This window comes from Pteropus alecto, unplaced genomic scaffold, assembly GCF_000325575.1.
Source record: "Pteropus alecto unplaced genomic scaffold, ASM32557v1 scaffold22, whole genome shotgun sequence".
In the NCBI taxonomy this organism is placed as follows: Eukaryota; Metazoa; Chordata; class Mammalia; order Chiroptera; family Pteropodidae; genus Pteropus; species Pteropus alecto.
The window spans coordinates 6,815,177-6,831,148 of NW_006434839.1; the positions used below are offsets into that span (position 1 = coordinate 6,815,177).

The 15,972-nt window shown below is 35.7% G+C and overlaps 1 protein-coding gene across 1 annotated transcript in view; it reads right to left on the reverse strand.

The window, feature by feature from the left end:
* Positions 1-15,972, reverse strand: part of EXOC4 (exocyst complex component 4) — a 643,761-nt gene that overhangs the window by 604,285 nt on the left and 23,504 nt on the right. Inside the window, 1 exon segment of the mRNA XM_015588393.2 lies at positions 9,373-9,567. Within this exon segment, the coding sequence (XP_015443879.1) occupies positions 9,373-9,567 (195 nt within the window).

Genomic DNA, 15,972 nt, shown 5'->3' on the forward strand with positions numbered 1-15,972 from the left:
CAGGTAAGAACCCCACAGTAAAGATGCAGGAATCAGCACCAAGATGACAGCTCTGATGAGTGCTAAGTCAGCCCAAACCTAAAAAGCATCTACTTTAAACATTAAACAGAACTCATACTGACAAAGTAATTTTGCTATAAAATCAGAATAAAAGTTAAATACTCATCAGCTCTATCCAAAAACTGCAACAGAGGATGGCAACAAAGCAACATTAGTCAAACTCCAACATTTGTACATAAACATGAGGATAGCACTGTGATGTCTCTCCTATGCAAATACTTGGTTTATAACTTCTTAGAGCTGGTGTTAAAGTCAACGGCAATTCGTTTTTGCTTTATTGCATAGCATAGGCAACATCCGACATCAACGCTTCCAAATTTGTCTATACATTGGAATCACCTGGAGAATGTCAAAAATTACTGAAGCTAGTGTCCCACCCCCAGATTTCAATGTAATCAGTCTAGGCTATGACCTGGGTTTTAGAATTCCTGAAGGATTCCCTAATGTGAAGAGTTTGGGAATCACTGCCCTGCAGCCACCTGAGAGAACTGAAAATTGCTGAACCTTATGATGCTTAGTGCAATAAAACAATTTCTATTTGCTTCAAAATAAAAGAGGCAACTGAAGAACAGATAAAAGTGCAAACTAAAAGGAAAGGAAATCCAATGCAATAACCGGGTTCCTATCAGTATGGCTTTTAGAAACAGGCCTTCAAAAACAAATCTAAATGAAAAGAGCACTGAGCAGCAATGATGCCCTATACATTTACTCTCTAGGTAAGAAATAAAGCTGCCGCACTAAGGCTACTCAATTTTGGACACAAAAACCAAGGTTATTTGTTTAATAACTTTATTTTCAGCTTTTCCTAAATCTTTTTGAAAAGAAGATCAGATGTTTGAGGGGAAAAAAGGGGTCTCAAATGCAGCTAGAAGCAGCTACAGCTGACCACCCTATTTAAATAGCAAACTGTCATACTACCCCACTCCCAGTATTCCTGGTCCTCTTTATCATATGAGAGACACTGTATTTGTTCATCATCTGTCTCTCCCTACTAGGGTGTAAGCTCCTTCAAGGTTAAAAAGTTAAGACTACCTTCACAAATGCATATAGACCAACAACACAGGTGATCAACAATGGCCTCACATTCATTTGTCTGTCAATCAAAATATGTGCTGGATTCTTTCTGATAAATTATTAGTACAGAATACCAGCATTGGTTACTCAAGTCAATATTCTACACTAGGAACAGATGGGCTTTAATGGTGGCTATTTCATTATTGATCCCGATATACTTTTTACTAAGTTATAGAGAAATCTATATGGAATACTGAAACATTTCTGCAGAGTCAATGAACCACTTTCAGGTAAGTACAATAAGTTTACTAGAATATTCCAACTCCTGATATTTTTAGAGCTTTCGCCTCAATACCATTTCCAGAGTCATGATGAGGAAAAAACAGTCTTGTGAGATCTCAGAAATTTTCAAGCCAGATGAAAGAGATGTGTGTTTTGGCCCCTTTTTCCTTACTTATACATTAATCATTTGATAGTGGATGCATGATCACCCCTTCCCTGACCATAATATGAGAAAAGAATTACTCTATTTACCAATGACACAGTTTTACTGGCACCAGTAGGAGCAACCTAGTTGGTCCACTGGTGCTGCTATCTAAGCACTGACAAAAAGAATAATTTAAGATCAACTACTCTCACATTAAACATTTTTGATGAGTGCCCTCCAACACTGAACTGGCTTCTATCGAATTACAATACTCAGCAGAATAACACGTTACTTAAGAGTAGATTTTGCAACAAACTGATCTTGGATAGTTTACCAACAAATTACATTGCTTATAATTAAACAGTCAATGGATACCCTTGAATATGTAATGGATGTCGGGTGAAGAGGTAACTGATGATTTGTCCATACCAATTCTCAAAAATAAGGCACAGAATTTTGAGGTCTTGACCATCCATTAGTGCGTTAGAGTAGACTAGACTTGTTTTCTGAGAAAAATCGTATCTCTGCCTGCAGTAATTTCTTTGACTATATAAAACGCAGAGTAGTCCTTCATTCTATCTGTCCATGTTAAGGAAGAAGAAAAGAAATCAAAAATGCTTAACTTGCCAATCCTACCACAACTCTTATCAGCTCAAAACAAGTCCGCCTCAGAGACAAAGAAACATGTCTCACATGAAAGAACAGAACAAAGCTCCAGAAAAAGAACTAAACAAAATGGAGACAAGCAATCTACCAGATGCAGAGTTCAAAACACTGGTTATAAGGATACTCAGTGAACTTAGGGGAAGAGTAGATGAACACAGAACTTAAAAGATAGAAAAAATTAAAATAGAGATGGAAAACATAAAAGAAAACCAGTCAGAAATGAATTCAATATCTGAGATAAAGAATACATTAGAGGGAATCAACAGATTGGATGAAGCAGAGGATTAAATCATCGACAGAGGATGGGGTAGCAGAGGATATCCAACCAGAACAGCAACGAGAAAGAAGAATTCAAAAGAATGAGGACAGTTTAAGAGGCCTCTGGGACAACATCAAGCATATCAACATCCACATCATAGGGATACCAGAAGGAGAAAAGAGAAAGGAATTGAAAACCTGTTTGAAGAAATGATGATGGGAAAACTTCCCTAACCTGGTGAAGGAAACAGTCAAACAACTCCAGGTAGCTCAGAGAGTCCCAAACAAAATGAACTCAAAGAGGTCCACACCAAGACACATCATACGTAAAATGCCAGAGGTTAAAAACAAAGAGAATCTTAAAAGCAGCAAGAGAAAAGCAATTAGTTACCTATAAAGAAGCTCCTATAAGACTGTCAGCCAAGTTCTGTTGAGAACAACAGAAACTTTGCGGGCCAGAATGGACTGGCATGAAATATTCAAAGTGATGAAAAGCAAGGACCTATAACCAAGATTACTCTACCCAGCAAAAATATCATTTAGAATCAAAGGACAGATAAAGAGCTTCCCAGATAAGAAAAAGCTAAAAGCGTTTGTCACCACCAAGGCAGTATGACAAGAAATGTTGGGAGGACTTAAGAAAAAAAAAAAAAAAAAAAGATTTAAAATATGAATAATAAAATGGTAATAACTATATATCAACAATTACTTTCAAAGTAAAGGGATTAAATGCTCCAATCAAAAGACAGGGGGGCTGAAAGGATAAGAAAACAAGACCCTTACATATGCTGCCTACAAGAGACTCACTTCAGATCAACAGACACACACAGACTATAAGCAAAGGGATGGAAAAAGATTTCATGAAAATGGAAATGAAAAAAAAGCTGTGGTAGCAACACTTATACCAGACAACAGAAATCCCATTTCTGGGTATTTAACCAAAGAAATCCAAAATACTACTTTGAAGGGATGTTCGCATCCATATGTTCATTGCAGCATCATTTACAACAGCGAAGATATGGAGGCAACCTGGGTGTCCATCAATGAGCGAATGGATAAAGAGGCAGTGGTTCATATATACAATGTACTTTTTACTCAACCATAAAAAAGAATGAAATCTTGCCATCTGAAACAACATGGATGGACCCAGAGGGTATTGTGCTGAGTGGAGAAAGACAAATACTGTATGATTTCACTTACATGTGGAGTCTAAAGAACAAAACAAAACAGAAACAAACTCATAGATACAGAGAACATGTTGAAAGCTGCCAGATGGGAAGGAAGTGAGGAGGTGGGTGAAAAAGAGAAAGGGATAAGAAGTACAAATTAGTAGTTGCAAAACAGTAATGGGGATGGAAAAGTACAGCATAAGGAATATAGTCAATAATATTGTAATAACTGTATGATGTCAAATGCATACTAGACTTACCGGGGTGATCGCTTCGTAAATTATGTAAATGTCCAATCTCTATGTTGTACACCTGAACTTAATAATATTGTATGCCAACGACAATCGAAAAATAAAAAATTTTTTTTTTTAAAAAGTCTGCCTCAGAACAGTTTTTGAGATTATAACATGGGAGCCATCATCAAATCCTTTCTTATCGTATCAGTAAAAATAATTAATTATAAATAACATTTCCAAGCACTTACTATGTATACTGTGCCTACTTTATATATATAGCTTAATATCTCTTAATCCCTTCAAGAATCTCTTAGAATAAGAATCCTTTATTCTAAACTCCAACTTTCAGCAAAGTCAAATTAAATAATTAGCCCCAAGTCATCGAGCTAACAAAAATCAAAGCTGTATTCAAGCTCAGGTTCACCTGACCCACACTAAGACCCATGCTGACATCTTGAATGTTGTCCAACAATTGCAGAGGATCTTGTAAAATGAAAATATTACAAATATAATTATTTTTATTATAGGGACTTAAAAAACTATGCAGTTAAATAGCTACCTTATTCTCTTTATTCCAGATGTGGCCACATTTTCACAGTGTAAGTGAAATAATTCCACCATCCCAGTCTCTGAGCAAAGCGCTCTAGGATCCTCTGGGAAGAAGGCAGCTACGTAAATATAAGTTATTATGATTATCATAATAATCCTTACCTGACTACATAGCTATGGAGTCTCTTTAAAAAGGCATATAAATTTTTAAAAGGACAAAATGATTAGGAAACATTCAAAATCTCTCCAATCTCCAGAAGACTTAGAAACGAAGAAATTATTTTAGTCACAAGCCTTGTGACTGTCAGCTAAAGTGCTTCCAAACTACTCACGCTGGCTTGGTGCCCACTGATTGAATACAATTATGAATTGACTTCTACGGGTTGATAAATCAGAACTTGTGTAAGTGGTTTACAAAGCTCATCTGTACAATTCTAGTTTGATGCAGAATTCCATACAAATTTTCCTTTAAAAAAAAGTTTATAAAAATATTAACTATCATGTAATACCTTCCTGCTTAGCTCATGCCATTGGGAAGAAGCTGCTATTCTTATATTAATAATTCTTCCCAGAATTAATCAGTCATTGTACATTAGAACCAGCAGCTGGAGTGTTTTGAGTGATAATGAAACCTGTAACAAGGCATCTTCAGCCGTCTTTTCAAGACAATAAGGGAATTAAAATTTCAATTTAAATGCAGAGGTTTGAAACACGCTTCACTGGCAAAATTACTTCAATTAATGTGAGTGGAATACAAAGGACAGACTGCAGAAATGTGATGCAGCAACCAGAAATTATGTCATTAATGTGTTTGCATCAACCTAGCACAATGACTGCAAAGGTCTAATTTAAACCACACATATCGCAAAGCTACAGGCTACAATATAAATCAAGTCTCTGATTTCAATGTGACGAATACAGGCTTCTTGTTGGATCACTTTTAGCTTTTTGTAAGCTAACAGCAGCTGTTTACCTTGAAGGAGGAAACAAAAGGCCATGCCTATTTGCAGACATTCCCTGTCATGACAATTTAATTATTTTATGCAATACTCAGGTTATCATATCAAAAGAAATAAATATCCCATCTAGAAGCCAAGTCTATAGCTATTAGACCCGTCTAATGGTAGAGTAGGAATTGTAGAAGCTGACAAGAGCCATGGGTCATCACTGATTTATTTAATCTGGATTTATTAACCTGAATAGGGATTAAATTACTGGACATCTGCACCTGCCTTAAAATAAAAATGCAAAATCTTTTGTCAAACAAATCCAAAGAAATCAGAGGGTTTTGAAAGGCTGGATTTTTGTCTTTTCTCTGATGTCTTTTAGCAAAGACTTCCATTTGGACCCTTCTGATGCCTTAACGCAGATTTTACTTCTAATAGCACAAAACCATAAGAAAAGGAAACGTGATTATTTCTTCATACGAAGTCCAATGAAAGAGCAATTATAGACGTTACTATTCATTCTTACAAACATAAAGCCAAATTGAAGAATGTGTCCGACCTTTTAAGCACACCTTAAACCCTATCTCCATGAAATCTTTATTGTAGATTAAGATATGCCAACTCCCCAGATCATGCAAAGCAGCTACGTCATCTAGAAAAATGGGGATGATATTAGAAACCTATCTCTTATATATTGTTAAGAGAATTAAATGCATTGACAAATTTAATATGCTTAAAATGGTACCAGTACATAGTAAATGCTCAATCCATATTATTATTGTTGCTTATTAAAAAAACAAAGGCAAAATATCAGAAACTAGAGAAACTTGCCATTAAAAACAACAACAAAAATAACAAAAAGGTAAAAAATCAGACCAGAGCACAGGTCGTAGAAAGAAATTGCCTTTTTCTGTTTAGTGGTATGAAAGTCTTTCACACAGTTACTCATTTGGCTAATGATCTGTGAACTCTGACTATATGAGGTGCAATATGCTAAGTACAGGACAAAAAATAGATTAAGATATAGCCCCTGCCCTCACTGACCTACCATACAAATGACAGCAATTGTATTACAGTGAAATATATACAGCTTATGGAAACAAAGAAAAGCATCTATTCATGTTAAGTATACAGATAAATAATTTTTTTAAAAAAGAAAAGAATCTAATTTACCTGGGACATTCAGAGATTTATTCTTAAAGGATAAATCATAATTTTCCAGGCAAACAGGATTGGGATTAGTTTCAGGGAAATATGTAATCAATTAAAAAAAAAAATCTATTGCATCCCTATACCTCAGCAACAACTGGAAATTATAATAGAGCCATTGTATTAAAAAAGCAAAAAATGAATACTCAGAAACAAGATATATGTAATTCAGTATCTCTAAGAAATGCATTATAAGCCTTATAAAAGACATAAATGAAGACTTCAATTAATGAGACATATCCTGTTTACTGAAAACCTCGATATTACAAAGATAAAATTCTCTTAAGTTTAATCAAAATCCCATCACACTTTTTGTAGAACTTGGCAAGCTGATACTAAAATTCATATGAAACAGTAAAGGGCCAAGAATAGCATAGGCTATTCTGAATAGTAAGATAAGGGAATGTCTTCCCCTGCTATCAAGATATATCATAAAATTATAGTAATTAGAACAGCATAGTTTTGGTGCAGATACAGTTGAGATCAACTGAACAAAATAAAGAGCTCAAAAACAGAACCGTGGATATGTGAAAATTTAGTATGGGACCAAGATGGCATTAAATCAGTAGGAAACGGATTCAATAAATGGTCTGAGCCAAGTGGCTATTTATACAAAAGACAAACTTAGATTCCCGATTCATACCATATATGAAAATAGGTTCTAAATGGGTTAAAGAAGACATAAGAGATTCTCTTTATATGACATTGAATCGAAAAAAGATTTTTCTTAAAATAAAAAACACATAAGAAAAAAAGAATAAGAAATTTTATTGCATTAAATTTTAAAACTTTATAATAAAAGACACTATAAACAATGTAAAAAGATATACCACCAACTGAGAGAACACATTTACAATCCGTCTAACAGACACAGGATTAGTATCCAGAATATATAAAGAACTAGAAAAAGAAAAACAAAACTTCTGGGAAGTGTATCTCATATACTTGCACTTTTCTGAAGGTGACTGCTCTTCCTTCCCACCCCATACCCCAGGTTCCCCACACCACCCAGCCCCTTGGTTTTAGTTAGAACTGATAATGACAGTATCCAAGTGGGCCCAATCTAGATCCTACCCCCATATTAAGAAAGATTATTTTCCTCTACAAAGCCAAAGAGATGTATGCTACAACCTACACCCTTCTCCCTAAACACCCAAACTTCACCCACATGTGTAAGAAACATCTACAGTAAAACAAGACATGCAAAAGAACATACGCTGGCATTCCACACACATGGCTGTCCTTTTAGCAGATCGGTTACCCGAGTAAAGCAATTCTGTTCCTGAGGCTAGCTACAGTTGGATTTCTGTAACTTGCAACCACGAACTTAAAGTTATTTAATGGGATCCTTAAGAAAATATGTCAAAAAAAGAAACAGTATTCATTATTGATTAGCTCTTAATAAATTAGCCCTTAAGTAATAAGACCATAAAACAAAAATCTGAAATCCTAAAAGAAACATAATTAAGAGAAATAGAATTTATTTCTATTTCTACTTTTAACCTATTTTTAACATATGGCACTTAGTAAAAGCAGGCCTGCCACAAAAAATTGTGATTCAAATAGATGTGTATAAGCTAAATATATGTTTATCTATTTTGATTGCTGAATCTTGATAATTTAGCACATTTATGCGTTCCTAACATGTAAACCAAGAGTTAACCTGAAAGGTGACATTTTCCTTTTGTCAGACACCCTATAGTCATTATTACAGATGTCACTATGAACAAGATACTGAAAAGATCCAATTCTTCTGCCACCCAAGAGCAGATCGTTATTAACCTCCTTCCACTGTAGAAACAGACTATCCACTCCCACTACATAACCGGTTTTAATACATGATAGAATATCATGGCACGTCTCACCTCTAGGATACCAGATTTCCTTAAAAGCCTCTTATGAGGGACTTATGGCAAAATTCTTCTTGAAACTCTAAATGAATTAGAACCAATTAGAAGATTTAACCCATTTCTCCCAATAATTCCTCTCAGTACCTTTTCCAGAGTTACAGCCAATCTAATTTGGTGAAACAAAGATGAGACTTTCACCTGTCATGGAAAAGAAAATTCAAATACACTCCGTCTGCTACTGAGGGCTTCTGTAGTCCTCAGACAACTTGGAATGAGATGGAGGGGAGGTGTCTTTGTGGGGTGGGGAGGTCGACAGAGCAGCCCTCTCCAAGAGCCACAGGCCCCGGGAAAGTTAGGGTTACTAGACAGCAAGATGTGTGTTTTTACTTTTTATTCATCTTCCTGATGCTCAGCCACATGCACCACTAGTTGAGACCTTCTCTGAATTTCATTTTTAATTCAAAAAGTAGCAGAACAGATCAAGACTAAAGGCTAAGCTGTGGAGTGCTTCTGCTTAACAAAGTTACTTCCATAATTACTCCCCCCAAATTATTTTATTTCTTATCAATCAATATAAAGGAAAAAACAGAGCCCTAATGTAAAAATTCTTTCAAAGAATTTGTGGAACATCAAGTTTACAAATCTCTTAAAGTTCTCTTTCATGTAGATTTCATTCTTTAAAATGAAACTATCTTCCTCTGAAGCTAAAACACCTCTCATTACTATTCCAACATGATTAAAGTACTGATTTCTTACCATTATATTTCTTGCCATTGTTCCAAGGGCAGACAATATATAAATAATAATCGCCTACCATTCCAAACACTGGAATTAGGAAGAGAATCAGCCAGGCTTTACCTGCAAAGGCTCATGAATCCCAAGAGGGCAGTTGGTAATGTGCTACGTGAATTACAGAATTCAGAGAGAACAAAAGGAATGCTTTGATATCTTAGCAGAAGTGGCCATGAGTGCAGGCTGTTCTCTTACCAGCATGTCGGTGGCACTGAGATAGTGCTTGCTGGCCATGCACTGTTCCAGCTTCTGAGGCACTTGCTTGATATTCTCAATCTCATCCAACAGGTTCAGTACATGCTTATGTTCAATTCCTTCAATCCACAATTTCCGAAGCTCATCCCGTTTGCAGTGCAACAGCATCTTGCATGAAAGCAGATTCTCTTTGACCTACAATAAATCAGATTCAATGTTGGGTCAGTCCAAAGTCTTGCCAGCCTAAACTCAAAAGCTGGTTAGTATCCTTCACTGGTACTACTGTAAGTAACAGGTCCTTGTTCCCACTCCCACATATTCCCCTTGGTTGGTCAGCTTACAAAATTCTAATCCTGGTTCTGACGCTAACTCACTTGGGTACCTCTCCACCTCTCTGTGTCTGTATTTTCTCTCCTGTGAAATGAGAAAACTACTCCTACTCTACCTTTGAGTGAATCTAGAAAAAATTACTTTGGATATAAAGTACTCTGAAAATGTGAATTACCACAATGACGTTAATATGTTCAAAAAGGAACAATTGATATGAGAGTCCGTGCTATTATTTCTTCCCATTCTTCTTTCGTACTTCCTAGTCAAGCTAATAGGTCACATGGTCCATCCTGTTAGATCAAGAACTTTAGCTGAATCTTTCAACCAAGGGACTGGCATTCATCTCAACTGACTAAAATGAAAATAAGGCTAGATTCCAGAAAAGAGTAGGCACATCCAGAGATAATCTCAAAATAAAAGAAATTAGGACATAAAGTTTTTCCATGCACTCTGATTTTTAAATATGAAGACAATCACAAGTGTTCTCATAGATTTGTATAGTTTAGTGACCAACACAGGCACAGCTTAACACAACTGAAGGAGCCAGAAAGGAGCAGGGAGGGGAAGTCACAATGTACATGATGAGTCCATTTTCATTTTCACCTTAAATCTTTAATTTTTACAACATGGAAAAATAAGATCAAAATAAACTGAAAAATGACCTTTCACAAATCACAGAACTACTTTCATATACTTTTGATATTCCTTATATTTTGATTTAAATTAAAATTTAATATTTGTTTACAGTCTTATTTTTGTCTGAGGTAAAATTTATGCATGGAAACATCTCCAATGTACCACTTGGTGAGTTCAGAAAATGCATACATCTGTATAATTCAAACCAGCAACATACAGGTCACTTTCATCACCCTAGAAAATCTACAATGCTTTTGATAACTGAAAATCCGTCTTCTACAAGATGCCGTGCGGTGCACAAACTGACACTATACTTCTGGTGATTATAAAGCTAAATTTCAACATTTTTCCAACAAACACAGAAAATATTAAGATAGAATGTTAAGATTAGAAGGTTTCTTGAAAAAAAGCATTTCATCTATTCCTACAACTTTAGGACAATACCTAAATCGTACTTTTATGAAACTCTCCAATGGAAAAAGAACTCTGAATAAGGAGATTTTTCAATCCTAAAAAAAAAAAAAAAAAAGCATAATGGAACATTATCAGCTTTTGGAGGAGTCAGAGACCACTTTGAAAGTTTGTTGAAGATAGTCCTAATTACCTGTACTCCTTCCTGAAATCCCACCAAAATGATAGCAAAAGAATTACTTTCAAGCATAAAGCCCCAAGAAAAAAGAACAGAGAGGTAGGAACAGCAAATAAGAGATGGCGACAACACTTCAGAAGCTGGCAAGACAGTGGATGGTAGGTAACCAAATTAGCAGAGGAATCTGAAAAATCTTAGCCTGGAGAGGGGTTTGGTAACACTGAAAAGGCAGCACCAAGAATATTGAAGGGTTAAAACTTTCTATAAGGAGTATTATAAGCCCTAAATCCTCATCAAATCACAAAGACAGGTAATTCCCTCCCCACCCCAACAATGGCCAAATAGAAGGTTTATGATCTGAAGAAACTGAATCAAAAAGGATCTAGGCCAGACACACGGCTGAGGGGAGGGTGTGAGGCATGGATAGAAAAAGGAGCATGAAGTCAAGGGCCTTTGGAACAGTAAGATCCTCAGCCCCCAGGGCCCCACCCTCCTTCCACAGTTGGCTCCAGCTTGACTTTCAGCCCCAACATGGGAACTTATGGCTTTCCCATGACCAAGTATGAAGACCCTAGATAGGGACATTTGAGGTTTCACCAAGGAAACTGCTGGGTCCCTGCCCAAACAGCTTTGTAGTGTCTCCCTCTTACATGCAAATAGTTAAGTAAGGATCACCAGTCAAGGAAGGTCTATAATATCGAAAGACAGGAATCAAAACAAACAAAAAGAAAAAAACATTGGAGGGAGCAAACTAAACAACAGAAAAAAAAAACTATACTATTCTTAGGAAAAATAAGATATTACATCAAAGAAACAAGAACAAGATGCTATTAAAAAAAAAAAAAGCTCAAGAATAAAAAAACTCTTCAAAATTAAAAATATTATTTAAAAAATCCACTACAAAGGCTAGAAGATACCCTTGAATAAATATCCAAAGACACAGGTAAAAAAGAGATAAAAGAAAATGAAGGGATTGATCCAAGAGATCCAATACTTGCCAAACAGGACTTCCAGGGGAGGGAAAAGAAAAAATATGAAGTGGATAAAAACACCAACGGAAGAAAATTACCCAGAAGGCATTAGTTTTCAGACTAAAAAAGAACACCAAGTGTTGAAAACAATGGAGTGAAACAGAGACCCAAGCCAGGGCACATTATCCTGACATGTAAGAACGCAAGGAATAAAGAGACAATTTCTTAAAAGCTTTCAAAGTGGGGAACAGAACCCATAAAATAGATTGTGAATCAGAATGCATATCAGACATGCAAAAAACAACCTTATGAGTACCATTATCTCAGCAAGCTACTGAAGAAAGTGCTCTGTCAATACAAGAGAAAACCAGGATTCAGGGAATGGGGCTAGGGGCTCCGATGCAGAAAAAAGGCAACAGCATTATTCAGTCACTGACTCCAAGGAAAGCAACAAAATTATACAAGCAAAAACAGTATTCTGGATGGCTTAGATGTAAATACTACGTAGTTATAACAAAGTGAGCACTATGTATTTAACCATAAACTAGGATACAACTGTATAGAGAGGAGGAGGGAAGATGTGGAAGAATGGGAGAAAGAGTGGGAAAGTGACTAAATCCTCATCTTCCATAGCTGGAAGTTCATATACAATGTCAAAAATAGGACAATCGAGAAAAATAGTATAAATATATTACTCAGAAATACAGAAATAGAAATATCTGGAAAAAAAAACACTAAAAGAGTAAAAAGTCAGTGCCTCTGAAGTGAAATTGGGACTGGGTAGGTTGAGGTAGGGGAGTGCTGGGTTTGTTTTTGTTTTTGTTTTTGTTTTTTTATCAGCGTGAGTGGTTTTATCTGATTTTTTAAAACACTTCTCAAGGCCAGTCCCAGATCCCCTTGACACTCTTGGTCTCTGGGTTAAGAATTCTAGTTATTAAGTCCATTGTATTTTAAATCTTAGTTAAAATCTTAGAATTTGATTTCTGATATTCTACTCATATCAGCTTGGTTCTATAAATCTCAGCTTTTTCCTCTGTAATGGTTACCATGGAAAGAGTTAATCAACTCCCTTTTCACTTTTACTTAGTAAATGAAGGAAAAATAAAAAGGATGGTAGCACTGGGGGCATCAGACTGTGTGAAAAATGAACATCACCAAAATTATTCCCTAAACTGAGTTAGTTAACCAAAGCTGAAGACGTGAGAAGCTTTAAGAACTTTTAATAATAAATTTCCCTGAGGCTTTAGTTTTTTGTTTTTTGTTTTTTTACTTGAAAGTCAATTATGAGGAGATGTTATTTTAAAAATTGAGGGACTGAGGGGATACTAGTCAGCAATAAAAGAAATATGAAGAATCTCAAAAACATGCTGAGTAAAAGAAGCTAGATGCAAAAGAGTATATACTGGATGACCTAGAATAGGCAAAAATAATCTATAGTGATCATTTTAAATCAGTAGTTGCTTCAAAAAGGATGTGAGAGTGGAAATGACTGCAGAAGCAGGAGAGAAATCTCTGAGGTGATGGTAACACATTCAAGGGCATATACATTTGCCAAAATTCACTAAACTATAGTCTAAAAATGCTGCATTTTATTATATGTAAGTAATAGCTCAATAAATATGATTTTTTAAACAAACGGGAGAAACAGGACTATGTCCATCAATGAATAACAACATATAAATGTGACAAAGATACCAAATTACACATTTATTTCTCAAATGCCTGTTCTACTTTTATAAATGTGGTGACAGCATTTTCATTTCATTCTATTTATCAGGAGAATTAAAATTGAAAAATTATGTTACTCTCTGCTTCTTCCTTAAATAAATCCATGAAGAGCCAAGCAGTTCAAATCATAACATCAAAACCAAAGTACAGAAATCCTTCCTCAAACACAAGTTTCCTTTGCTTCCTGAGAATTCTAGTAACTTCATAATTGCTCCTGATCACCTGTTCAACGGTAAAGAATTTCAGTTCTAATACATAAGACCTGCAAGTCACTCTAATTAGAGACTACTAGAAAAAGAGAAAATAAGGACAACAGGGCCCAAGGGCTTATTTGACTGGATATGTAAGATCATACAGACAGCAGACCAATATTCTTGCAACCCAGCCTTGAGAAAGAGAGGGGAAGAACACTAACCAGGCCTCTGAATAACAATGTGGTAGCATTTGTGAGAGGAGGGACAGAGGTAGATGTAAGAGAGGCTGATGGATACAGGCACGGGGGAGGTGGTGGAAAACTATTAAGTCATAAAATCAGAAAAGCATTGAATTTGGATCCAGAATAATGGGGGGAAATGCCTTTAAGTGTGCATATTACATACAATAACTATTACAAACATGCCAGCATCACTGAAATTCTAAACCAGAAATCTGAAAAGCTCCCCATTTGTAAGGGATGGTAAATGAAAATCAATATAAAAAATTATTTTTAATTCTAAAAGTACAAATTACCATGGTATCTTCTTTTCATAGTAAAAATAAATCTACATATTAGTGTTCTCATAAGTATTTTCCTGATGTAAATGTCATCCTTTTTTTTTTTTTTCCAGAATCTTATAGAAAGTTCCTAGAAAGAATGAACTTTAGAAACATTGCTCGCTATTCTGTTCAAAAGCCCTTTATAACTATAGGTCATTTTTAAATTAGCCTCGAACTTATTTCCCAGGCTTTTGTTCCCTTACTTTTTCTAGCTACCATTCTAAGGTCTTAAATTCTGAGAGGCTCCACTCAACCCTTCCCAAGGGCCATCCTCAGGATTTGAGTTGCAGAGTAATGCACTGCAGACGACTACCTAGAATTATGATATCTCATTATTGCCCACTGTTTAGCATGTCCATTTTGAGGCTTTTTTACCCTTTCTTATACAAGCAGCTAGGATTTTCCATCTCATATGTGAACTATAAATAACTTCCTACCAAAACCAACTTGTTCTACTGTGACTTTTTAAAAATTAAGGATATTCTTCCATCTAATTCTACCTTTCAGGTATACTTTCATATAAAAGCCGCAAAATTATTTTAGTTAAATGTTAATGAATGAATGTTGTATTACTCAATGATTAAGTCCTAACAACTTCATTTGGATGATCACATATAGTTATATCTAACTACAGGCAAGAAAAATGAGTTAAGAGGTTGACCTAGCATCAACAAGGCAGCCAAAACTGGGGTTAAATGTAATGTGTTTGTTCACACGTCACAACAGAGACAAGTATCTGTATTTTTCCTTCAGCCTACCTGCTCCTAGGATAAGCACTAGGTGGACTTAGTATCTTTAAAGAAAGATGCTATCATCTCATCCACCTACTATACCAAGGAGGAAACACTCGGATTCAAATACCAACAAACATCACTTATAGGGCCCCAAGACTCCCATTTGTATCTACTCATATTTATCTATTTTGGTGCTGCTGCTGCAGTATCATTATGAGAGACATTGGCAGAAACTGTGGACTCTGAAGTTTTCTAATACAATAACATCTCATTTTGATCAATTTTACAATGTATTTTACAATACTTGGACTGCCCGGGTATTTTGCTTATTGTCCACATTACTTGGAGTGATCAATTATACATATCTGCATTTTTTTTTTTAAATCTAGAAAAAATTCCAAATGAACTTGACTGATGTAAAAAAGTTTGGACCATCTGGGAAGAGAGTCAAATCTGTCGGCTCCTATTATCTTCCAGGATGTATATAGGTTCTATCAATATGACACAAGTCCATCCATACATGAAACTAATACCAAAATGAGAAATATAAACAATTCTGTGATCTCAACCTTTTAAAGGTAACAAAGCATGAATACGAACATTTTCATCTACTTTGGTTCCCACTAACATCTATTCTCAGTATAGTAGCTAGAGTGGCCTTTTTAATCATATCATGTCACTCCTGTGCTCAAAACCATACAATGGTTTCACATCACACTCAAAGTTTAAATCAAAGTCCTCGCAGTGATGAAGACCCTGCCTGACCTGGCCCATTCTGCCATACCTCACCCACCAGCTCTCCTCTCTCTCCGGCTACTCTCCCCACTTTGCTCCAGCCCCACTGGCCACCTTGCTG